The 26,180-nt window shown below is 50.0% G+C and overlaps 1 protein-coding gene across 1 annotated transcript in view; it reads right to left on the minus strand.

The window, feature by feature from the left end:
• Positions 1-6,152: 6,152 nt before the first annotated feature.
• The window catches only part of LOC105468459 (X-prolyl aminopeptidase 2), a 30,821-nt gene continuing 10,793 nt past the window's right edge, over positions 6,153-26,180 (minus strand). Inside the window, exons 8-21 of the mRNA XM_011718629.3 lie at positions 25,351-25,452; positions 24,114-24,195; positions 23,595-23,790; positions 22,404-22,493; positions 20,876-20,985; positions 20,108-20,185; positions 18,918-18,989; positions 16,380-16,440; positions 15,052-15,121; positions 14,358-14,462; positions 13,572-13,631; positions 12,859-12,935; positions 7,981-8,070; positions 6,153-7,383 (exon numbers count right to left, since the gene is read on the minus strand). Coding sequence (XP_011716931.1) covers positions 7,189-7,383; positions 7,981-8,070; positions 12,859-12,935; positions 13,572-13,631; positions 14,358-14,462; positions 15,052-15,121; positions 16,380-16,440; positions 18,918-18,989; positions 20,108-20,185; positions 20,876-20,985; positions 22,404-22,493; positions 23,595-23,790; positions 24,114-24,195; positions 25,351-25,452 — 1,388 coding nt within the window. The 3' untranslated portion in view covers positions 6,153-7,188. The remainder of the gene's footprint in view (positions 7,384-7,980; positions 8,071-12,858; positions 12,936-13,571; positions 13,632-14,357; positions 14,463-15,051; positions 15,122-16,379; positions 16,441-18,917; positions 18,990-20,107; positions 20,186-20,875; positions 20,986-22,403; positions 22,494-23,594; positions 23,791-24,113; positions 24,196-25,350; positions 25,453-26,180) is intronic.

The raw sequence follows: 26,180 nt of genomic DNA on the forward strand, positions 1-26,180 counted from the left end.
GAACCACTGCACCTGGTCCCCAAAGATTCTTAATTCCACTCCCCCACCATCCCCACATCTAGCTGAAAATTATTATACTTCATGGCAGGCAGTGGGCTTTACAACAACCTGGTAAGTCAGGCACTATTGTTATCCCCATTTTCCAGGGAGGAAGCCGAGGCCCAGAGGAGTTAAGTGAATTGCCCACACAGCTAGTAAGCAGTGGATCCCAGTGTTAAATGCAGGTCTGGTCTTGGCCAGGGCCCACACTACTAACCACTCAGCTGAAGTGCCTCTGATGCAGAGTTCCTGAACGGGGAGGTGAGATAATTATGGAGCCTTCTCTTGGCACCTGATGCTGGTTTGGGTACCACGCTAGGTGCCACAGAGCCACCTTGAAGCAGGCCCAGAGGGGAGTGAACAGGAAGGGGAGGATATCTGGAAGTCGCATCACGTGTGCAAAGCTGCAATAGCTAGGGTTGATTAAGTAGGGGTGAAGTATAGGGAAGTCGTTGTCAACGTGTGAAGTACTAAACTCCTGTCACATTTAGCCTAGGTGATTGGGGTGGGGAAGCAAGTGGTATGAATGATGGGGAACAGATAAATGGAAGGTTTTAGTTTATTCCAAGGAAGGAATTTTGACTATTCAGATGGCACTAGTTCAGCTCTAGTAAGTAACGATCTCCCCATCTCTTGAAATATTCAAGCAGGCCGGGCACAGTGGCTCATGCCTGTAATCTCAGCACTTTGGGAAGCCCAGGTGAGTGGATAACCTGAGGTCAGGAGTTTGAGACCCACCTGACTAACATGGTGAAACCCGTCTCTACTAAAAATACAAAAATTAGCCGGGCATGGTGGCACATGCCTGTAATCCCAGCTACTTGGGAGGCTGAGGCAGGAGAATCGCTTGAATCTGAGAGGTGGAGGTTGCTGTGAGCCCAGATCACACCACTGCACTCCAGCCTGGGCAACAAGAGTGAAACTCCATCTCAAACAAACAAAAACAAAAACAAAACAAAAAAAAAAAAAAAAGAAAGAAAGGAAAAGAAAAAGAAAAAAGAAAGAAAGAAAGAAAAGAAAAAAGAAAAATAAATATCCAAACAGAGGCCACATAGTTTCTTGAAAATACCTGGACATTTCCAAGGTGAAGCCCATTTTAGTAGCCCGGCCCATTAGCAAATTTAATGGTGGTCATTTTAGGCAGGGAGGGCAGAAAGAGCAAAATTGCAGGAGGGAGAAGGCGGGCAGAGGAAAGCAAGGAGACAAGGGCAGGAGACTCTTCCACCCATTCCTCATGCCCACATACAACACACACAGAGTGGGCAGCTGATGGCAGGGGCTGATGGGAGGGGAGGGAAAGACAGTGATCTTTGGAACTCTGAACTCGTGATAAGGTCTTGGTTTTAAAACAAAACCAAAAACACCTGCTGGTAGCTCTGTCAAGTACCATTAGAAGAGGAGGCTGGACTTTGGTGCTCAGATTAAAACACACTCATGACTCACTGGTGTGGGGGGCACTTTCTATGGGGGACAAGTAAGTGCTGGGCTACTCTGCATAAATCTCTGTCCCAAGGTTACACGGACAAATGTCTCTGATCAGTGGGCCCCTGCCCCATGGGGACAATTGTCCAGGGCTCCAGGGAAGAGGAGGAGCAGAACACCTCTCAGAAATGGAGTCAGGTGGTCCTGACTGGATTCAGATTGTTGTATGGTCAGCTATTGGCTGCATAACCTTGGGCAAGTGATGTCACCTGCAATGAGCCTTAGTGAAGACAGTAACAGTGATAATGTATAATATGGGCCTTTCCTGTGGGTGTGACTAGGGTTACTACTCAGGTGACATGCATAGAGGGAGTGCTCTTAGCCCAGTGCCCAGCTAGTAGAAAGTGCTGGGTATCTGGTGAGTGACTCCACATCAGTTCACTTCAGGCTCCACCTGGAGTTTCTCCCCTCGCTAAATACAGGAGGACCTTGGTGACTGTTTGGAGCTGCTGCCTTCTCCCTTGGTGTCCCCTTGGAACCTTCTTCTTCTTCTTTTTTTTTTTTTTTTTTTTTTTTTAGACAGAGTCTCACTCTGTGGCCCCAGGCTGGAGTGTAGTGGTAAGATCTCGGCTCACTGCAACCTCCACCTCCTGGATTCAAGCAATTCTCCTGTCTCAGCCTCCCAAGTAGCTGGGATTACAGGCGCCTGCCACCACGCCCAGCTAGTTTTTGTATTTTTAGTAGAGACAGGGTTTCACCATGTTGCCGACCATGTTGCCAGACCAAGCTGGTCTTGAACCCCTGACCTCAGGTGATCCACCCTCCTCGGCCTCCTAAAGAGCTGGGATTATAGGCGTGAGCCACCGCGCCCGGCCTGGCACCTGCTTCTATGTCTCTTGTGGTCCACATCCGAATCTCTGCCAAATGACCCTGTGGCCCATATCCTATGTCTCCACCTTGTCAAGGGCACATCCCTCAGCCCAAGTTGTTCTAGAACAAAAGAGGTGTGACAAACAAGAGGGCCTGAAGCTGCCTGGAACCCGCTGGGAGAGAAACCAGCTTTTCAGCTTCGTGGCCTTGCCACGGACCACTGGGGCTTTCTCAACCACCCATCCTACCCGACTTAAGCTGCTTGCTCAGTTCCTGTTTCACAAAGAAACAAGGAAGTGAAGAGATGGGCCGGCCTCTGGGCAAAGGCTAGCTGCGTAGGGGTTTGGGGAGCACCTCCCCATCCTGGCTGTGACGAGCCATGAGGGGCAGGAACGGACAAGGAGGAAACGATTGCTACTGAATCTTTCACATTTCTTTTTTTTTTTTTTGGTGCCAAGAGTGCCCAACCACTGATTTGAGGAAGCAGCCAGTGAGTTGGTAAAATTCACTGCTGACGTGGTTTAGCTGGCTGAAGAGTAGCCAGCCCAGCCCCTTCTGAGGGCCCAACTCACACACAGCCGGAATCAGTTGACTGGCAAACGAGCAAAGGTTGACTTAGTTATTTAAAAAAATGAACTGTTAAGTGATTCACACCTGTAATCCCAGCACTTTGGGAGGCCAAGGTGGGAGGATCGCTTGAGGCCAGAAATTTGAGACCAGCCTAGGCAACATAGAGAGACACCATATCTACAAAATAAAAATTAAAAAAAAATTAATCGGGCATGGTGGTGCATGCCTGTAGTCCTAGCTACTCAGGAGACTGAGGTGGGAGGAGCGCTTGAGCCCAGGAGTTCAAGGTTAATAGTGAGCTATGATGGCGCCATTGCACTCCAGCTTGGGTGACAGAGCAAGACCCTCTCTCTAAAAATAAAAAACAAAAAAAACAAAAGGACGATTTGTGTATGTACGTATCTACCTATCATCTTACCTATGCACTTTTCTATTCGGATTTGAAGCTTGAAGGAATGTAGCTCAACATTGCCATCACCATTGTTGTCATAGCTGTGTGACCTCCAACAGGTCTCCTTGGGTCTCAGTGGGTCATTAGAGGCAGTAAGGGAGTGACAGAAGCACACACTGAAAGCAAGAGCGGAGCCATTGAAGAGCTGAGTCAGTATGCTGCGATTTAGTCCTTGCTCTGGCCCCAACGGACTGTGTGACCTTGGGCAAGTCCCTTCCTCTTCCTGGGTTGCTGTTGAAGTTTCCCCATCTGTACACTGAAAGGACTGCACCAGGGTTTTGTGTGTGTGTGTGTGTGTGTGTGTGTGTTTGGTCATGGAGCTCCTATTCAGGATTGGCTCTGGAATTTTGGGGGCCTTGTGCAAAATGAAAATGCCCCGTGCCCCTTGCTTAAAATTATCGAGAATTTTGAGACACTGACAGGCGAGCATTAAACCAAGCATGGGGCCCTTCTAAGCACAAAGAGGGAATGCACAGGTCCTACATCCGTGAAGCTGGCCCTGCAACTACTTCAAGTACAATTTTATGGGAAGCCCATCAGGGCTACTTCGTGCAGCAGCTGTTTTCCTCGACAGTCCCTGTGGTGTTTCTGAGGCATCTCAGGCTCCTGGGAGCATAGTTGGAGAGACATAAACTAGATGTTTGCTCCAGAGCCTTTCTAGTTTCGACTATTTATATATAAAACTTGGATCCCAGACCTTTTTCTTACCTACCTGCAAAGTTGAAGCTGAGTTGAACTCGTGCTGGGTAAATAACAGCAATATCATTTCTTGTCTGTGTGGCTTCCTGGTTTAGAGTGCTGCCACATCCGGGTCTCATGAGCTTCTCACTGTAACCTCACCAAGAAGGCAGTATGGGAGATTCCAGAAGGGATAACTGAAGACCAGAGAGAAGTGACTTGCCCAAGGCCACACAGCTGGCACAAGTGGGACTCAAATCCCAGAATCTTAACTCCTAGGAAAAGGGGCTTTTCCACATGGCCCACTCCCCAGGCAATCAGCAGGCGAGGAGAGGTTTGCTAAGCCCCATCCTCCAACATTAAAACAAAGTACTAGAGCCCAAGGGGACAGTTCCTAATGATCTTTCATTCCTAACGATGTCACAAGAGTCCCTGTGTATCAGCCCTGGTGTATGTGCCCTGAATGTTTTCCTGCCTGACCTAGAGTTAACCCCTTAAAGCAAGAATGGTCAAGGCTGGCCATCTGGGTCCCAGGGGAGGGAGGAGCTGGGGTGACTGTGAGCCCTCGTTCCAGCCATGTTCCAGGGCTGGGTTCTTCCTCCCAGAATGGTAAGCTGGAAGGGGCAGTTAAGGGGAATCAGAGATGAGGTGGAGTCCTGGGTCTCGCACTGAGGAAAAAAGCACATGGGCTGCCTCGGGCCAAAAGGCCTGTGTGAGGGTGTTGGTCAGGTGCCTGGTCTTGCCACCCATGACCTGCCAGAACCCCAGGAGCAAGTGTCAGCGTACAAAGGGAAAGGTCTGGCAGGGTCTGGGGAGGCATTATGGTGTGGATCTGCTTCTCACCAGCGGTGTGATCCTGCTTGAGCCTCAGTTTTCCCATCAGTAAAATGATGAAAGCCATACCACTCGCCCTTTATTTTATTATTATTATTATTTTTTGAGACGGAGTCTTGCTCTGTTGCGCAGGCTGGAGTGCAGAGGCACGATCTCAGTTCATTGCAACCTCCGCCTCCTGCGTTCAAACGATTCTCCTGCATCAGCCTCCCGAGCACCTCGGACTATAGGTGTGTGCCACCACGCCCAGCTAATTTTTGTATTTTTAGTAGAGACGGGGTTTCGCCGTGTTGCCCAGGCTGCTCTCGAAATCCTGGCCTCATGTGATCCTCCCATTTCAGCCTCCCAAAGTGCTGTGATTACAGGAGTGAGCCACCACACCTGGCCAGGACTCGCCCTTTCTTGAGAGTGGATTCTAGAGTCCTCTGACTGGTTTAAATCTGGCTTTTTTCATTTACCTAATGAAAAAAGTGACTTAGAGCCACTCTCTATGGGCCTCACTGAGTTCCCTCACTTGTAAAATGGGAATAAGTAAAGGCCCTTCTCAGAGGTTGTGAGGATTAAATGAGAAGATGCATGGAAAGCTTCTTGCATGGTGGCACATAAACACTCAGTAAATGGTAGCCATGATCATGATGATGGTGATGATGATGAAGGTGATGATGACTTTAATTCTATTAGTAGTCCCTGTCTGTGTGGGGTTAGCAGGTGAGGGAGCAAATGACTTAGCAAACAGAGGTTCATCTTTGGGTACTCAGTAAGGCTTGGTCAGGGCTGGGGCCTCTGGATGCAAGCATTGGTGATGGTAACCATCACAGGTCACCCTCACCCTCAGCAGACTAGGCCTGATGGTTCCAGGCCAGGAGACTTTTCTGCCTGGTGCCTTTGCCTGGCACCCTGCACCCAGAACCTTGGGTCTTTCCTTCCACCAACTGTGCGCTGCTTGGCAAAGGTGCTAGCCCCAACTTTTCTGGACAACATTTGACAAGTTTACCAGTGTAGGGCTCCTTTCTCTCCCCTCCACAAGGTTACAATACCTTTTTAGCACAGGCTGGAGGTTGGCTGATTGGGTGTGGTGTGCACGTGCATCTGTGCACATGCGCACACATACTCACATGCATGCCCCCACACACACTCTCAAGCCCACGTGCTCCCCCGCTGAGCTTCTAGGAGCCTCATGTCCCCACCCCCACCGTACCCTCTCTTCTTCCTCCCCCACCACAAAAGCCACAGGTGACAGCAGTCTCTGGCAACACAGCAGACACAATGCAAAACCCAGAGGCAAGTGTCTTTGTTAGACTGTTTTAAACGTCTTAGCAGGATGTGGACCCAGGTGGCTAACGGCCAATTTGGCCGGAGCAAATTCTTCTCACCACAGTGGGTTCAGAGAATGAGGAGAGGGCTGGGAGGTGGGCTCAGGGACTCTGCATGATGCTGAAGGGTGAAAGAGCTGGAGTGCCGGTTCATCCGGCCCCATCAGCTCTCAACCAAATGTATGTGTCCTTCGGCAAAACCTATCCCCTGTCTGAAGCTCAGTTTTCCTGTCCGTAAAATGGAGAAACCAGATACTGTCCACACAAGGTGAAGGGGCATCCAAGAATGTGGGAGGATTTAACAGCATTGTAGCTGTGGCTGCACTTTGGAAAGTTCAAAGGGCTCCTTGAATGCCAGGGAAGTCTAGAATAGTGACGCGCTCCGGCTGCCCAAGTTTGTTTTCCAAACTCTGGTAGGGTCATATTCCAGAGTGCCTCACCACATTCCCTCCTACTCCACAGCCAAATTCCTGTGGCTTAACTCCCTCTGCCGTTACTTGGCATAGAGCCCACCCAGGGTTTAGGAATGATGGGTTCACATGTGGGGGGTTGCTGTTTCATGCCCTGACTGGGTGGGAAAAGCTCTGGCTATACCCAACAGGTGGTGATAGGTTTGGACTCTCCTGGGACCATGGCACCCTGGGGTGGTAGGGGCATTGCTCTCTTGGGGTTTTGTTTGGCGGGAGGGGAGCAGCTGTAGCAATCTGTGTTAGGTTATAGGTTAGGCCTACTGAGATCACAGGAGAGAAGAGACCAGCTGGCTCTCCTATCTCGGGGCCTGGGGTTAGGAGCCCAGGGTGCAGTATACAACCCCGGGGTGCAGGGAGGTGTTGTCTGTGGCCAAGAAGCCCCGTGTTCCTGGGTCCTGGTCTTGGAGAAGGAGGATGAATGCAAAGGTTTCCAGGTGATGGGCCAGCAGGGACCCTTGGGGTATGTTCGGTGCAGGGTGAGGGCATCTAAGCAAGGGAGCCCCCCATCTAGATGGAGGGTTACCAGGGTAGTCTGGAGCCTCTAGACACTCCAGCTGAGGATGGCAAGAGTGGAGACCACTAACACAGAGGCCCAGGAGGCGGTGTCCGGGGCCCTGGCAGCCAGGGGCTCTGTGTGCTGTTGAAGCCACTTGAACTCTTCCAGCAGCTGGCGCCTCTGCAGCTCTGGACCCACCTTCTCCCGGATGGTCTGGTAGTAGTGATTCAGGTACTGGAGCTGTGAAGGATAGAAGGGGTGAGAGCCTCTCCAAGCCAAGCTGCCAAGAGGTGAAGTCTTGGTGACACCCAATCCCCTGCTGTGGTACTCCAGCTGTCACCGTGGTCCAGATTGCCACAGGTCCCCCACCATCATCAGGACTCAGGAATTCTCTGGGGCTTTCCAGAGGCAGTTCCTTCGGTGGCTGTTTCATGTCATGGTGATGTTCATGGGCGGTGGGGTGGGTAGATTTCAGGCCCGGTAATGGGAGTAAGCTGGGCAGGCATTCTTATCCTCCGCTTACAAAATAGGAGACTGAGGCGAAAGAATGGAAGGGATCACTTATAGTTCCAGGCCTTGTAGTGGCTGAGCTCAGAGGCCCAATCTCAGACCCCTCCAGTTATTCACTACCTGGGGTTGGGCAGGCTGGTCTGACTGGAAAGTTCTAGAAGCTCTGGGGTCTCTGATGAGCTGGGGAGGAATGCCCTAGTGTGTGTCTGCAGGTGCCACCAGTGTGGACCCTCCTGGGGGAGGTGAAGGGACAGAGGATGTGGTGGCAGGTAGCAGAGGCAGGAAAGGCCCAGGGTCAGGGAGAAGGCAATGCTGAGGGGCACTCACATGCTCGGGAGACAGCAGGCTGACATCGATGAGGTTCCGGTCATAGGGCACAAATGATACCACTTCAAAGGTCAGGTAGCTCCCTGGGTACTGGGAGTCCACAAGAGAAGGCAGGTAAGCAGGACAGTGAGGGAGGAGGAGGAGCTGGGCTGAAGGGAACGAGGGAGCACTCCACCCAGAGGACACAGGGAGCTGGGCTTCATCAACCCTGGACACTCTGGGTAGATCTGAGCCTTCTAGAGTCCCTTCTCTTCGCCAGCTCCCTTGTCTGCCACTTAGTGCTTCACCTTTGGTGCTTCCCTCCTGATTCTGGAAATTTAGACTTGAAGTATGCACATCAACAGCACTTAGGGAGCATGATAAATATGCAGATTTCAGGGCCCACCTCCCAAACCTACTGGAGGCAGAATCCTTAGGGCAGGGCCCAGAAATCTAAATTTCAATTATTTTATTTTATTTTTTTGAGATAGGATCTCCCTCTGTTACCCAGGCTGCAGTGCAGTGACGTGATCACAGCCCCCTGCAGCCTCTACCTCCTGGGCTCAGGTGATCCTTCTACCTAAGCCTCCCAAGTAGCTGGGATTATTGATGGGCACCACCACACCCAGATAATTTTTGTATTTTTTGTGGAGATGCAGTTTCACCATGTTGGCCAGACTGGTCTTGAACTCCTAAGCTTAGGTGAACCACTCACCTCAGCTTCCCAAAATGCTGGGATTACAGGCATGACCCACCATGCCCGGCTGATCTGATGGTTTTATAAGACAGTTTTCCCTGCTCTTGCTAGTTCTCTCTTTCCTGCCACCATGTCAAGATCCTTGCTTCCCCTTCGCCTTTTGCCATGATTGTAAGTTTCTTGAGGCCTCCCCAGCCATGTGGAACTGTGAGTCAATTAAACCTCTTTCCTTTAAAAATTACCCAGTCTTGGGTAGTATCTTTATAGCAGTGTGAGAACAGACTAATACACCAGTTTCTACAAAAAAATACAAAAGTTAGCTGAGCATGGTGGTGTCCATCTATAGTCCTCCTTATTTGGGAGGCTGAGGTGGAAGGGTGGGAGGATCACCTGAGCCCAGGAGGTCGAGGCTGCAGTGAGCTGTGATTGTGCCACTGCACTCCGGCCTGGGCAACAGAGTGAGACCCTGTCTCTAAAAATAAAAGAGGTTGGGTGCGATGGATGGCTCACGCCTATAATCCCAGCACTTTGGGAGGCCGAGGTGGGTGGATCATTTGAGGTCAGGAGTTCAAGATCAGCATGACCAACATGGTGAAACCCCGTCTCTACTAAAAATACAAAAATTAGTAGGGCATGGTGGTGGGTGCCTGTAGTCCCAGCTACTCGGGAGGCTGAGACCACAAAAGATGTAGAGGAGAACCTCTATCAACTCATTTATAATCTCAGGGTGGAAAAGAATCTTTCTGTGCAAGACCAGAAGCCATGAAGGAAAACATTAATAACTCTGACTAAACTAAATAGAAAATGGAAACAATGTTTATGGAAACAATGCCATAAACAAAGCCAAGAGATGTGTGACAAATATAGCACATATCACAGAGAGATGGTGAATTTTCTTATTTACCATGAGCTTTTACAAATCCATAAGACAAAAATAGGCAAAACAGGAAAAAATAGGGCAAAGGACATGAAAAGGCAATTCACTAAAATTAACACCAAATGGTCCACATACATGTGGAAAGATGCTCAAGTCCATCCTTAAAGAAATATAAGGCCGGGCATGGTGGCTTACGCCTGTAATCCCAACACTTTGGGAGGCCGAGGCTGGTGGATCACCGGAGGTCGGGAGTTTAAGACCAGCGTGGCCAACATGGTGAAACCCCATTTCTAATAAAAATACAAAATTTAGCTGGTCATGGTGGTGCGTGCCTGTAATCCCAGCTACTCGAGAGACTGAGGCAAGAGAATCACTTGAACCCGGGAGGCAGAGGTTGTGGTGAGCCAAGATCTCGCCACTGCACTCCAGCCTGGGAGAGGGAGACTCCATAAAAAAAGAAAAAAAATACAAATCAAAACAACAATAGTATACCATGTTTCGCCTATCAGATTGGCAAAAATTAGTGACTTTGGTGATTCTCAGTGCTAGTGAGTATGTGAGGAAATGGGCACTCTCACACACTGTTGGAGAAAGTACAACCGGTGCAACCTTTCTGGAGGGCAGTTTGACAATATCTATCAAATTACCTATTAAAAATGCTTGTACTTTTTGTCTCTGAAATCCCGACGCCAGATATGTACCTTCTGGATATAGTCCCAAAAGCTCACCAAGATGTTTATACAGTGATGTTGATTTGTAGCGTTGATGGTAAATATAGTAAAAATTTGGAAACAGCCTCAATATCCACGGCTGGTTAAATAAACCATGGGACAGCCACATACTGTTGTAGTGGCTCTTCCACAACCCTTAAAAAGAATGAGGTAGGTCTCCCTGCGCTATTGTAGAGCACTCTTCTAGGTTTACTATTAAGTAAGGGGCAGCCGGGCAGGAAAGGAAGATGCAGAAAAGTATGTATGGTAGAATTCATTTTGTGTGAATTTTCAAAATATATACATAGATAGATACATATGCTGTGTGTGCCTGAAATGTTCTCAGGAAGGAAACTGAGCAAGAAAGATACTTTTTTCCCCTTCTCTTTTCTTTCTTTCTTTTTTTCTTTTTCTTCTTCTTTTTTTAGAGACAGAGTCTCGCTCTGCCAGCCAGGCTGGAGGGCAGTGGTGCGATCTCGGCTCACTGCAACCTCCACCTCCCGGGTTCAAGCGATTCTCTTGTCTCAGCCTCCTGAGTAGCTGAGATTACAGGCACGCACTACCATGCGTGGCTAATTTTTGTATTTTTTAGTAGAAATGGGGTTTCACCATGTTGGCCAGGCTGGTCTGGAACTCCTGACCTCAAGTAATCTGCTCACTTTTGCCTCCCAAAGTGTTGGGATTACAGGTGCCTAGCCCTGATTTCTATTTTTTTTTTGTTTGTTTTGAGACAGGGTTTTGCTCTTGTTGCCCAGGCTGGAGTACAATGGCATGATCTTGGCTCACCGCAACCTCCACCTCCTGGGTTCAAGTGATTCTCCTGCCTCAGCCCCCCGAGTAGCTGGGACTACAGGCATGCGTCACCGCACCCAGCTAATTTTGTATTTTTAGTAGAGATGGGGTTTCTCCATGTTGGTCAGGCTGGTCTGGAACTCCTGACCTCAGGTGATCCACCTGCCTCGGCCTTCCAAAGTGTTGGGATTACAGGTGTGAGCCACTGCGCCTAGCCTTGTATTTCTTTAAGAATGAACTTGAGCATCTTTCCACATGTATGTGGACCATTTGGTGTTAATTTTAGTGAATTGCCTTTTCATGTCCTTTGCCCTATTTTTTCCTGTTTTGCCTATTTTTGTCTTATGGATTTGTAAGAGCTCATGGTAAAATAAGAAAATTCACCCTCTCACAATGCCATAAACAAAGCCAAGAGATATTTGTCACACATCTCTTGGCTTTGTTTATGGCATTGTTTCCATAAACATTGTTTCCATTTTCTATTTAGTCAGAGTTATTAATCTTTTCCTTCATGGCTTCTGGTCTTGCACAGAAAGACTCTTTTCCACCCTGAGATTATAAATGAGTTGATAGAGGTTTTCCTCTACATCTTTTGTGGTCTCATTGCTTACCTTAAAACTTTGGTCCATCTGGAATTTTATTTTGGAGGTTATTCAGTTTAATCCCCCCAAATGATTAGCTGTTTGTTCCCCCTGTCCATTTGCTGAATAATCATTTTTTTCTTACTGTTTTGCAAAATCAGCTTTCTTGTAAACTAAATTCCCATGTTGTTTATGGAAATAAGAGGGTTTATTTCTGGACTAATTGTTCTGTTTCATTGTTACAGCTGTCTATTTCATCTCCAGTGTCATACTATTTTAGTTGTGGTAGTTTGTGTTCAAATTTGAGAGAGCTGGCTTTTCTTATTGCTTTTTTTTAGATGGGGTTTTGCTCTGTCACCGAGGCTAGAGTGCAGTGGCGTAATCACGGCTCACTGCAGCTTCAACCTCCCTAGGCTCAGATGATCCTCCCACCTCAGCCTCCTGAGTAGCTGGGTCTACGGGTACATGACACCACACCCAGCTAATTTTTTTTTTGTATTTTTCGTAGAGATGGGGTCTTGCCATGTTGCCCAGGCTGGTCTCAAACTCCTGAGCTCAAGCAATCCTCCTGCCTTGGCCTCCCAGAGTGCTGGGATTATAGGCATGAGACACTGCACCTGGCCCTGCTCTTCTTTTTCAGAATTTTCCTAGCTATCTTTGCATGTTTATTTTTACAAATAAACTTTACTATCATTTTGTGAAGTTACAAAAATATCCAGTTAGCATTGGAATTGAGGTTTGTGTTGAATTTATAGATTAATTTAGAGATAAATGATATCTTCATAATATTGAGGCTTCTCTCCAGAGAGCACCATTTACTTAAATCTTTTTTATGTCCCTTAGTAGAGAGTTTCTCCATGTAAGCCTTTTTAAGTTTACATCTAGGTATTTTATCTTGTTGGCTGCTATTATACAGAATCTTTATTTCTAACAAGTTCCCCTGGCGATTATTATGTGCATTGAGAACCAATGATATAGGGCAGGGATAATGATTCACTTGGTATGGAGTGGGGCCTGAGCATGGGCATTTAAAACATGAGAAAGCTCTCTGGGTGATTCAAATGTGCAAGTGAGTTTGAAAAGTCTGACTTATGGAATTCCTAAGGAAGACTCCAAATAAATTCATGCCTGCACACTAAATGTCCTTCTCCTTTGATCTTCCTTCCCAAACATTTCCTCCCATGCAGCCCAAAGTCACTAACGTGCTGCCCACACCTCCAGCCCATCCTGGTGGCAGTTTACCTTGGTCTTTGCTTCTACCACGAGAGCCACGTCTTCGAGACGGATCCCAAATTCTCCATCCTTATAGTAACCAGGTTCTGGGAGACACAGAGATGCTGGTGGCATTAAGCCGGGAGAGGGTCTAAGCCCAGGCTTCCTGTACCTACTGATGAGTGGCTGGAGGGACTGGCTGCCTGGCTGTCCCCTGGCTGTTCCCTGGCTGTTGATTCTGGTAGCCCCACAACTGGTTAGATGCTTGGCTAAGCAGAGGCAACTCATCCCTGTCAGGCCTCAGATCCCCCACAGCGGCATCTGTGACTCACCCTCTCTTCCCTGTAGCCCAGCAGGGAAGACCTAAAAACCCACTTGGGTCCTGAAGGTACTACCATCTCTCTGGATGCCACTGTCCTGTTACTCCAGCATTTGGCAACTCCAGAGTCTGGATATACCACTGGGTCTACGGCCATACCACCCTCAACGCGCCTGATCTCGTCTGAATATATAGCTGGGAACCAACTCCCAAGGGCAAAAAGAGGGTCTGGGCTGAGCGGAGCTGGGGTTAGGGTGGGACAAGTCATTTGGGGCTGGGTGTAGGGGTGGGAATGGGGAGGTGAGTCCCGAGCTGTACTAGTGCCTGCTGTGCTCCTCTGAAGGCTGGTATACCCTAGCCTGCAGTTCTGGGCTAGCCCTGCTCTGGGATGGGGTGGTGAGGTAGAGGGGCCTGAGGGCCATACCAATGGAAGTGAACATGCCCTTGGCCATGGCGATGTTGTTGGACTGGAATCCCACTGGCCCTAGAAAGGAAGACATAAAGATGGTATTAGTTATCGTATACTCACCAGCTTGGAAGTGAGCAGCTTCCAAGGAAGAGCAGGTAAGTGAGGATCCCGGAGCATCTCTACAAGCACAGGTCCATTGCATCATTGTCTGCCTGGGCCTGGCACACACCAGATTGGCTCTGGCTTTTATTATTTATTTAGGTATTGAGGGGGTCTTGCTGTGTTGCCCAGGCTGGAGTGCAGTGGTGCCATCATGGCTCACTGCAGCCTTGACCTCCTGGGATCCTCCCACCTCAGCCTCCCGAGTAGCCGGGACTACAGGCACACGTCACCACACTTGGATACTTAAAACATTTCTTTTGTAGAGACAGGGTGTTGCTGTGTTTCCCAGGCTGATCTCAAACTCTTGGCCTCAAGTGATCCTCCCACCTTGACCTCCCAAAACAGTGGGACTACGGGTGTGAGTCATCACATGCACCTGGCTCTGGCTTTTATTTCTCTGGGGTCTATATAAGTTAGCCACTAGACTTTGACCCTCTTTCTGGTGCCCTCTTGAATGCCAAGCAGCCAGCAGGACTGGCCTGCTGCTGGCATTCCTCACTTACCCTGTGGAGCTGGGTAACCTTGGTTAGATCACGGCATCTTTGTGGGTCTTTGTCATTTCCATACCTGTGAAATGTTCTACCTTCATAGAGAGTATAATAAAAGGGGGGGGCTGGGGAGTGCTGAGGAGACACCTACACTCATGCACACACAGGAAGTTGCCAATGCCGTGGCCTGTCCCGTGACCATAATTGAGCCCAGCATCCCACAAGGCTCTGCGGGCAAAGGCCTCCACCATTCGCCCTGGAAGGGAAGAGAGATTGACCCCAGTCAGCTGGCTTTACCGAAGACTGTCCACCTTGCCCCTTCCTGCTCCACTATCAGAGTGGTGCCCAAGAAGAGGGGCCCCTGAGAGGCCGCTAAGTATGCACTGATGCAATGATGTTGGGTTGGGATGGAGAAGGGCTGATGGATGGAGTTAGTGGTTCCCTCGCCAGACCAGCCCATCACTATCTCCAGCTTACTGTACATTGTATCCATTACCTGGATTGATGCCTCTACTATAATTTCTCCCTGTCTGTCAGGGCTTTGCACTTTGACACCTAATTCCTCTAAGAATCCTCCCATAACTGCTGTGGCCCACTGATGTCTCTCACCTCTGAGCAACAGTGTTAGATTAAGAAACTTGAGTTCAAGGCCTGGGTCTCCCGCTAACCTTCTGTGTGACGTTGGGCAAGTCACTTTCTCTCTCTAGGCTGGATTTTCTCACCTACATAAGGGATGGGATGATGACAAAATCCTTGCCCCACCAGCCTCCCAGGGTGATGGTCTGAGTCCTGGTCCTGTGAAATCAGGGCCTGAGGCTGTGTCCATCCTGGTTTCTGAAACCCACCTGATGTAGCAGCAGGAAAGATGAGCCTGGACAAGTCAATATTTCCTATCAGCACACGGGTGTACGCCTCCTGATAGGGAGAGGAAGAGGTGATGTGGAGGATGGGAGGAGGAGCCAGGGGAGTTTCTAGTTGCTTGGCCTATGGATACATGGTGCAGGGCCCAGGCCTGGGTGTGTGTGGGCAGGGTGGGGGGAGTTGCATCGTCATCTGTGGCTGCCCAGGTTCTGGAAGATGGCCAGCAGAGACTGAAGAGGGCCTTCCCAAAGCTGGGGCTCCATCACGTGCTTCTCTATGGCTGGTTTATGAGGGTCATTACAATATCTACAGGAGACACTTGGTGACGGTGAGCCGAGGCTGTGACTCCCTGGGCTGAATCCTGACTCAGCCACTCACTCTGAGACCTTGGGCAGGTGACTTTAACTGCTGTGTGCCTCAGTTTCCTTATCTGCGATGGGAAGATAACAGGACCTAGCTCCTAAGGTTGTTGGGAGAGGTGGGCAGACTAATGTACAGAAGGTGCTGCCAACAGTGCGCATGCTTCGTGGAAGGTTAGCGCTCTCATTCCTGTGGTTGTGACGGCTGCTGAGTTTTCTTAAGGCCTTTCATGAGGGTTGAGGTTTGCTGACTTGGCAGCTTAGCCTTCCTCTGTCAGGGGAGGGAGGTGGGCTGACAGTGGCCTCTTCTGGTCACTTCCAGAGGCGATGTGGTCAATCCCCATCACCACACACAGTGCATAGGCTTGTCACTTTGTGCAGGACAGCCAGAGGCAGCAGACTCTGCCGCTAAACTGTGAGCTCCTGGAGGCCTGCACAGCATTTTGTTCCTCTCTCTGTGTTTCCAGCACAATGTCTGCCCCATAGTTGGCCTGCTGCATGCAGCATGATGGCAGCTCGCTGCTCCACCCCCAGGGCCCTCTGGTGTACAGAGACAATGCCTTCGCCTCTGCCCCAGCTGGCCAGCCTGAACACCTCTGGCTCCTTTCCACCGTGGAGGCTTCACTTGTGCTGTTTTCCTCCACTTGGGATGCCTTTCTTTCTTCTTTCTGCTGAGTATAGGGCCAGGCACACAGGCAGCAACAAAAAAATATTTGTGTACTGATTTACCAGAATAGGACGAGGCTCAGCTTGGGCTGAGGCCTTGTCAGTGGCCTGAAATATCCCCAGGGAAGCAGCAGGGAGCACTGGGTTTTCTGGCACCATGTATGACCTTGGGCAAACTACGTAACCTCCCTGTGCCTCAGTTTTAGCCTCTGAAATGGAAGGGATCTTGATTGCTTGGGTGCCCCCTTGAGGGAGGGGGGAGAGGGGAAATCTGGGCCCATGCTTACCTTCTGGAAGGCAGACGGGGTGCCCCAGTGGACTGTTCTGGTGATGTCTGTGGTCCCGTCCCTGTGGAGAAGGAAAACCAACACGTCCTGCTCTGCCAAATGCCTGGGGCTAATGACTGGGGCCATGTGCTTTCTGTGTGCTTTCCATAAGTGGCAGGGCTGGGATGGGATGTGTGGACGGCAAAAGGAAGAAGACAGCTACCATAATCAAAATCACCTCTTCAGTGCCTATGTGTGAAAGGCCTCTGCAAAGCTATCAAGTTAAAAGCCACTAAGTTGTCTGACAAGTGTGATTCCCTGCCCTACACACTCCTCCCCCATCGCATCATTTTGGCTGTTTTGTAGATCTGGGTTTCCTTGGATCTGGCTGGTTCTCAAAGCAAGGCTTCTTCCAGGTTTCCTGGGAGGCAGAAAGGGGATTGTCCCCTTTTTACAGCTGGGGAAACTGAAGTCCAGAGAGATTATGTTATCATAACACTCTCATATTCAGATAGTTATTGACCATTTATAGGACACTTTTGCTGCTCCCCGGGAAGAATGGCAGAGGAGGCCTCATTATCCCCATTTCACAGATGAGGCCATTGAGGCCATGCAACTGTTTCCCTCTCTGAACCTCAGTGAAGCCAGGCCTAGAGGAAGCACTGCCTCTCCACGCAGTCCTCTCCATGGCAAACACAGATCTGACCCAGTGATTTGCTGAGTTCCATTGAGGTGAAGCCTCAGCCCCAAGGTCTGACTCTCAACCCTCAGCTGTAGCAGTTGCCACAGGATGGTCCTTGTGATCACGCCTTGGTGAGGGAGAGGGGAGAAATGGTCCCAGGGCCCTGGGGCTCCTCCTTGGGTCATAGGGTGTGGTGGCCTTCTTCTTCAGAAGGAAAGAAGAGGAAGTGAGGTGACTATTTCCCCGGCCTCACCCTACTCTGAACACACTTCATTCCAGCAACGCCCCCACAAATTCACTTCCCCTTTCCTCACTGGCCATCTCAAGTACACCCAGCATCAAACTCCTGACCAGCAAAGGCTGCTAAGCTGAGCGTCTGCTACTCCAGATCCCCGAGAGCTGTGCTAAGAACAAGCAAAGAGCCTCTGTTGTTAGCACATTCGCCATTTCCACAGGATAGAGACTGGGAAACCATTTGAAACTACTCCTTGCTCCTCCATCAGTTCAGCGCGGCCCTTCTTTTGCCCCACCCCATGCTTCCCACAGTCTACTTCCTTCCTTAACGAGAAGGGAAAATCTTTCAGGTCAGCTCTGCTCAGCTCAACTCTGGTGTGAATGATTGGTTACATGTTTGGAAGGAATAGGGTTAGCCTTTTTTTTTTTTTTTTTTTTTTTTAACAGAGTCTTGCTCTGTTGCTCAGACTGGAGTGCGGTGTCACCATTGCGGCTCAGTGCAACCTCCGCCTCCCGGGTTCAAGTGATTCTCCTGCCTCAGCTTCCCTTGGGAAGCATGCTCCACCACACCCGGCTAATTTTTGTATTTTTAGTAGAGATGGGGTCTCACCATGCTGCCCAGGCTGGTCTCAAGCTCCTGACCTCAGGTGATCTGCCTGCCTCAGTCTCCCAAAGTGCTGGGATTACAGGTGTGAGCCACCATGCCTGGCCAGGTTAGCCTATTCTGCATGGCTGTCATGTCTGAGCATTCAGGTTGTACACTGTACAAGGGTAGCCCATCGAAAGGGTTGCTTCTCTCATCTGCCCCCACCTCCACCCTGAACAGTGCCATGGGGAAGAGGGGGCTGAGAGTCTGCATGATGTTGGTGGTGCAGGGCTGTCCAGGGTGTGCACGAGTGGGTGACAGTAGGGTGTATGTGTTTGTGTAGCCAGGCAGGGACATTGAATATAGTTGCTCAGACTGTGTAATAATACGTGGACTTAGAAAACATTTTACTTGAGGCTTGGCATGGTGGCTAACGTCTGTAATCCCAGCACTTTGGGACAGCACTTTGGGAGGGCAGGGCAGGTGGATCACCTGAGGTCAGGAGTTTGAGACCAGCCTGGTCAACATGGTGAAACTCCATCTCTCTCTCTCTCTCTCTCTCTCTCTATATATATATATATATATATATATATATATATCCAGGCATATGGTGGTGAACACCTGTAGTCCCAGCTACTTGGGAGGCTGAAGCAGAAGAATTGCTTGAACCCAGGATGCAGACGTTGCAGTGAGCCAAGATCGCGCCACTGCACTCCAAACCTGGGCAACAGAGTGAGACTCTGTCAAAAAACAAACAAACAAGCAAACAAACAACCCACACAAAACAGTAAACATTTTACTTGAGCAAAGGAAGTCTTTTCCTAATTCCCACAGAGGTGCTGCCTGGGTCCTGCCACTGTTCCAGCCTCTGTGTATTTCCCACTGTGCAGGGACCCTGTGTGTGAAAATGGGAAGGATGTTTGGGGCTCATTCCAGGTCTCTCCTTTCTCAGACGAAGAATCCATGGCTCAGGAAGGGAAAGCTTTGGCTGACTCTTGGCAGGCTCAGGAGGTCTGAGCAGAGACATCTAGGCCAGGGTGAGGTGAGGGGTACATACCAGTACTGCCCCCCAGAGTCCAGCAGGTACATCTCATCTGAGGACAGCTTGCGGTTCAGCTCCTTGGTCGGGCTGAGAAGGGGAAGAGAATGCTGAGAGGGGCAGCCTAACCCTGCACTGGATCACATGGGGGCCCTTGGTGGGAGGACCTCTGGGGTCTGGGCTTCCAGGCCAGTCCCTCTGGGGGAAGTCATTCTATCCCAAAGGGCCCTGGAAGAGAACTCAGCTTCCGTTGCTGCTGTCTTCAGCACAGGTCTGCTAATCTTGCACCCGGCTGAGCCAGGCCCTGGACCCCGGGAGGAGAGAGAGGGTGAAGTCCAGAATGTGAGAGCTGGGAGAGCCCTAGAGACCCCCCAGCCCAGCCGTCTCCTTTTCCATAAGGACAAGCAGGCCCATGGAGGCCAAGGGGCTTGCACGAGGATGCGCGGTACAGCGGCGAAGAGTTGGGCCTCTACCTGGATGCTCCCTTCGGCCCTTTGTCTCTAACTTCCTGCTGCCTCTGAGAGCAGAGGGCCCCGAGAAGAAGCAGAGCACAGGAAGGGAGGGTTCCTCCAGGGTGGGGCTGCAGAGCAAGAGGTGGTAAAGCGGAGGAGCACCCACCGCGACACTCTAGCCCGAGTGGGTAGGAGGGCCTGGGGCAAGGCAGCCAAAAGCGTGGGAGACACCAGGGGACACCAGGGAGGGAATTCTGGGACATATCAGGCACTCCCTTGGAGGGCACTGACCTCTCCCTGCTGTGCCCATGCCAGGCGGAGGCAGCTGGTCAGCTTGGCCCCCCACATTTCATCAGGCAGGCCTGCAGGGCTTTGTTTTCTATAGGGCCAAACACCTGGCTAGCCTGCATCTTGGGCCCACCTTGGTTGGTTCAGACTGAGTGAACAGGCCTCTCTTCATGTGACCTCGTGAGCTTTAAGCATTAGCTAACATAAGCAACACACGGGAAGCCAGGGAAAAGCATCCAATGGTGTCTCCCTTCCAGGTCCCCTAGCCTCCAGTGCTCAGGCCTTTTCATTACACAGCAACTCCCTACTCCACACTGAGCTCCTCTCCCAGCCCCCACAGGGCTAAGAGCCTCAGACCTCCAATGTGGACTCAGTTCCCAGAACATCCCCTTCCCCTCACCCTGTTCCTCTATACACACAATGGGATCTCCCCAACAGGGCCCTAGAAAATTAATTTTCCTCAAGTACCTGTAGTGGGCCAGGGCAGCATTCAGACCACTAGCAGAGATGGTTTCAAAACTGGGTCCAGAGGAGAACTGTTCTTCTCTGGAAAGTACAAGGCAAGGCATGGTCAATGAATCGGCCCCTGGACTGGGCTGGGCCTGGGATATCTAATAAAATCCAATGAAGGTCACGGCTGCCTCTACCAGACACCATTTGGCTCTCCCAGCCCTCACCTCCTGGTTCCATCTCCCCAAGCCTTGACCTGTCATTTATAGAGGAAGATCAGAGGACACACTGTAGACACCAATTATTCCCTCTCCACCTCCATTTTACGGATAGTAGTGAAGAAACCCAGCTCTTTGTATCTGAAAACTCCCCCAGTCCTGGAAGAGCATCCTGTACCTCAAACCTACAATCCAGGCCCTGACTTGGGCCAAGCATGCCTTCGGGAATCCTCCTCTCTACCTGGTATTCTCAAGTGGTCCAGGGGCTGACCTGGTCTGAGCCACAGCCTCCCCCAAGGAGAGCCAGACCATGCCTGAAGCAGACACTAGGGGACGCTATTGAGTTGTGGCCCTTCAAGTTGTCCTGCTTTCAGCGGGGCGGGAAATGTAATCCAACGCCCCCTGCTCAACTCCCCCACCAACCAAGAACCTGTCTCTCCTTGTTCTACAGAGCCCTCCCCCACCCAGCCCGCATATGAGGAGGATCTTCCTTCCCGTTAAGTAAGGGGACAAATTCCCCCTCCCTGCCCCCACTGCAACACAAAAAAGGATGGCCGTGGCTCTTCACCCTCGGAACTTGTCCACGAGCTCTGCCCCCGAGAACTCGTCCACTGTGCCTTTGGGCACATTCTTCTCCAGCCAGACCAAGTACCGGATCACAGCCACAGCGTCCCGCACCTGGAGTTGGGGAAGCAGGGAAACAGAGGAGCTGGCTGAGGTCTGATTGCAGCCACAGGCTCCAAGATGATGGAGATCAGATAGCTGCTCCAGGATGTGGAGCTTTAAAAACACTGGCTATTTGATGTCAAAGAATTCTTGTTAGTGTTTATATGTGATCACAGTGTGTTCCTGTTTTTGAAAGAGTTCTGTGTTGACAGCAGAAATGACACGCTATCTAGGATTTACTTTTAAAAGAATCCAGCAGCAGAGGGGGTGGTGGTGGTGGTAATGAACATGGGGTTATAGACAAAACAAGAATGGCCATGAGTCAAGGATTGTTGAAGCTGGGTGAAGGGACACTGGAGATTATGATGCTATTTTCTCTATCTTTGTGTGTCTTTAAAATTTCCTATAAGATAGTTTTTTTTTTTAAATGAGGTGGTTTATCTTAATTTTAACAAGAATTCTTTTTTAAAAATTGAGCCATCCTCTTGCCAGTGTGAGGAAATCATTACAGCTAACATTTAACACTTAGAATGTGCTAGATGGTGCTCAGAGCAATATACATATTCATTGAATTCTCACCACAACCATATGCTGTAAGATTACTATTATGATCCTCATTTTACAGATGGGGTAACTGAGGCCCAGAGAGGTAAAATGACTTGGCCAAGGTCACTCAGTTAGGAATTGGGTGGAACTGGGGTTTGAACTCAAGGCACCCTAGCTCCGGGGCCTGTGCTCTAAACCACTGTACTATATTGGGGGCAAGGATATGTGGTACATGTGGGCGCCTGGGAATAATTTGGTGTCTGCTTCTTTATTCCTTCCCCTCCCCTCCCCTCCCTTCCCTTTCCCTCCTCTTTCTTTCTTTCTTTCTTTCTTTCTTTCTTTCTTTCTTTCTTTCTTTCTTTCTTTCTTTCTTTCTTTCTTTCTTTCTCTTTCTCTCTTTCTTTCTTTCTTTTCTTTTTTCTCCTTCCTTCCTTCCTTCCTTCCTTCCTTCCTTCCTTCCTTCCTTCCTTCCCTCTCTCTCTCTCTCTCTCTCTCTTTTTGACCTAGTCTCGCCCAGGTTGGAGTACAGTGGCATGATCTCAGCTCATTGCAACCTCTACTTCCCAGGTTCAAGCGATTCTCATGCCTCAGCCTCCTGAGTAGCTGGGACTACAGGTGACTGCCACCATGCCCGGCTAATTTTTGTGTTTTTAGTAGAGACGGGGCTTCACCATGTTGGCCAGGCTGGTCTTGGACTCCTGAGCTCAAGTAATCCTCTCACTTTGGCCTCCCAAAGTGCTGGGATTACAGGCGTGAGCCACCACACCCAGCTTGCTTCTTTGTTTCATTGAGGGTTTTCTTCAGGCTCTTCTGGAAGCCTTTCCTTTCTAACTCATTAGGCTGGATACTCCCAAAAGGCCATGTCTACCTGAACGTGGACTTACGTGGCTGGCCTTGAGGAGGGCCTGCTCCTTGCTGTTCTTCACTGCCTTGGTCATCATCACTGGGGAGTAGGTATCTGTCACGAGTTTCTCCTGTTGGGGGCAGGGAGGAGAAAAGGAGGTCTGGGGACACAGTAAAGGAGGCACAGGGGTGTTTTCAAAGGACTGGCAGGAGGACCCAGCAGAGGTGAGACTTGCCACCGTTTCTTGGCAATGCTCTCTCCTCTGTGTGCTTTCTCTCTTTCCTAGTTTTCCACGTCCAGCTGAACCTTCTCTCCTTCCAGGAAGGCTTCCTTGATTGACACTGCCTTGCTTGGCAGTGAACTCCCTATCTTTGGATCCCACCAGCACTCTGGGATGGATCAGAGTCTGGCCTGAGTCAATCGACAGGCTATTCTTTTTTTTTTTTTTTTTTGAGACAGAGTCTCACTCTGTCGCCCGGGCTGGAGTGCAGTGGCCAGATCTCAGCTCACTGCAAGCTCCGCCTCCCGGGTTTACGCCATTCTCCTGCCTCAGCCTCCCGAGTAGCTGGGACTACAGATGCCCGCCACCTCGCCTGGCTAGGTTTTTGTATTTTTTAGTAGAGACGGGGTTTCACCATGTTAGCCAGGATGGTCTCGATTTCCTGACCTCGTGATCCGCCCGTCTCGGCCTTGCAAAGTGCTGGGATTACAGGCTTGAGCCAGCGTGCCCGGCCTCGACAGGCTATTCTGACTGTAAGTTTCCTGTACGTATCATGACAGCTACCATTTATTGAACGCCTACCATGTGTCAGCCATATACACTATCTCCTTTAAATCTCCACTGAACGACTCCTGTGAGGTCGGGACTCTTATTGCCATTTTATAGGTGAAGAAAAAGACCCAGATTGGCTAAGTTGCTTGTCCAAAGTCACTGCACAGCTAGTTAGGGGCGGAGCTGGAATTCATTTTCAAGTTTGGCTGACTCCAAAGTCTCTGCTAGATCAGGCCATATACTCTCCAGCCTCCTGACAATTTTATGAACTCTCTGGACGAACATCCCTGTTTCCTATTCTGTCTCTTCCCAATTAGGCCAAGAAGGGAACTCACTGCACAGTTGTTGGCTGACCAGGTGACTGAATGGCTGAGGGGTTTCATCCCACTTTAGATTAAGACTTCTCAGGCCTGGAGCGGAGATTGGTGCCTGGCTTGGGCTGGGGCCTGGTAAACCCACCTTGGGTATCACTTCATAGATCCCATACATGGTATAGCTGGTCCCGATCCAGATCCTCACATCTCCCAATGCATAGGCCTGGATGCTGTCACGAACTTGACTGTAATCCTCGATTTGCACACACATGGGGCCTGTGCAACTGGAGTTCAGATAGCTCAAGGTTTCAGAGCTAAAGCGACTCTTGTTTGCAAACAACCTGGATGGGGCGGGAAGGCAAGGAGGGTCCTGAGCATCTGTTAAGAATGCAAAGGACCAGAGGCAGTCACAGTCCCTTTGTTCCTGGAGGTCAAAGGAAGCCAGCCCCAGGGAGCCAAGCAGGCCAGATTTGGGATTCAACAGGGACAGAGTTTTAAAGAGTCAGGAAAAGCCAACAGGGGATTTTCTAAAGGGTTGTGCTGGGGCAGGCACCAAGCTGATGGGCAACCAGAGGGCTGTACATTAAGGCAGGATCAGTGGTGGGGCATCGAGAGGGTGGAAGTTGGAGGAAGTCCACGACAGCAAACTAAGGAAAAGCCATACCTGATAGAAGAGTCTGTGAGCAGTGTGTAGGAATAGAAGAAGGGGTTATAGGGGATGTCACTGGCTCGAAGGTTGAAGAGCCCTGGGAAGAGAATTGACAAGGACTATTTAATGCTGATCTGCCTGAGGCAAGCTTTTCTTTTCTTTTTTTCTTTCCTTCCTTCCTCCCTCCCTCCCTTCCTTCCTTCCTTCCTTCCTTCCTTCCTTCCTTCCTTCCTTCCTTCCTTCCTTCCTTCCTTCCTTCCTTCCTCCCTCCCTCCCTCCCTCCCTCCCTCCCTCCCTCCCTCCCTTCCTTCCTTTTTTTTGACAGTATCTTGCTCTGTCGCCCAGGCTGGAGTGCAGTGGCAAGCTCTCACTGCAACCTCCACCTCCCAGGTTCAAGCAAGTCTCCTGCCTCACCCACCCAAGTAGCTGGGATTACAGGTGCCCGCCACCACGCCCAACTAATTTTTGTATTTTTAATAGAGGCGGGGTTTCAACATGTTGGTCAGACTGGTCTTGAACTCCTGACTTTAGATGATCCGCCCGCCTTGGCCTCCCAAAGTGCTGGGATTACAGGCGTGAATCACCGTGCCTAGCCTGAGGCAAGCATTTCTGACACTTTTGCCCTACAGTTTCTTTTGGCCCCCAAAGATTACCAGCAACATGTTTGCATCATCTACCCCTGCATGTTACTCAATCTTTTTTTTTTTTTTTTTTTTTTTGGGAGGGGGGCGGTCTTTGAGATGCTGTTGAGAGTTATGGCTCTTTCCCCCCAGAAAAATGCAGATACTTAGCAGTCAGCACACAGTTCCAGTGGGTCCCTGGAATATCTGAAGCCCAGCCATAGGGATCAGACAAGAAGTCCTGAGCCATACCAGAAAGAGTAGGGTCCCACTGGGTGCTAAAGCTGGGAGTGTGAGTGCCCTGGGGTAGTGGCTAGGTTGTTGGGAGGCATTTGCTGGTCCTCCTCCCCTTAATGAGACGGAAGCACTTTGCTGCCATGGTCAGTTCATTCCTCTGGTGGCCTGTGGGCTGGTACCGGCTTGCTCAGGGCTACCTTGTGTCCTTTTTCTGCAGCCATGAGCTCCTGCCCCCTTACCCTTCTTGGTTCTCACGGGCTGTGGCCATGGAGTTCTGAAGAACTGGTGGGCACACGGTTATTTGGGGAGGAGCTAGCTTTGTGCTACAGGGCCTGGGAGGCTTGGGGCATTGGGGAGACCCAGGCGGCTACCCATGTCTGCAAATCCACACTCACAGGCCGTCTCCTCAAGCGCCGACAGAAGGACGGCAGTTGGGGCCTTCTGATGCTTCTGCATCTGACTTCGGACGCCAGATACTTTCTCCTGCCAAGTGCTCCCTAGAAGCAAAGGAGCCCAAAGAAAGTGTAAGTGACAGACCTTGCCTTTGGCACTTGGTTCCTGGAAGGTCAGCCTTAGAGTAACAGTTTTGCATCCTCTTAAAAAGCAGCAGAACCCTTTCCTCAAACAAACTCTTAATGACATGGGCCCTGCACTAAGATGGGGCTCAAATCCTGGCTTTGCCATTACTGGATGGGTGATCTTGGGCAAATTACTTAACCCCTCTGTGTCTCATTTTGCACATCTGTAAAATGGGGATGAAGTATAATAAGTATCTGCCTCAACAGGGTTGCTATGAGGATGGAATGAATTAATATTTGTAAAGGACACTAAATGGTATCTTGAGATGTAGTAACTCTTATATCTTTCTGATTAATAAATAAGCATGCAGACTGAGATCAGGAGAGCAGTTCTAGTTGAAGGACAAAGGGGTAGGGCTGGGGCTATGTTCAACCTTGTCCTCTGCGGTAACTGTAGTATTTACTAAGCCACGGGTACTGGTCTAAGTACTCCATGTGCATTGTTCTAATGCTTACCCATCCCATTTTACAGATAAGGAAACTGAGGCTTCAGAGAGGTAAAGTGACTTGTCTAGGGTTTCATGGATGCAAGACGCAGAGCTGGGATTTGAACTCTGGTCTGTCTGACTGCATGGTCCACGCTCTTAATCTGTACAGACACTACTGTCTTGATAACATTGTCAGTCTCCAAATCTGTCCTTAAACTC

Source organism: Macaca nemestrina, chromosome X (assembly GCF_043159975.1).
Source record: "Macaca nemestrina isolate mMacNem1 chromosome X, mMacNem.hap1, whole genome shotgun sequence".
Taxonomy (NCBI): domain Eukaryota; kingdom Metazoa; phylum Chordata; class Mammalia; order Primates; family Cercopithecidae; genus Macaca; species Macaca nemestrina.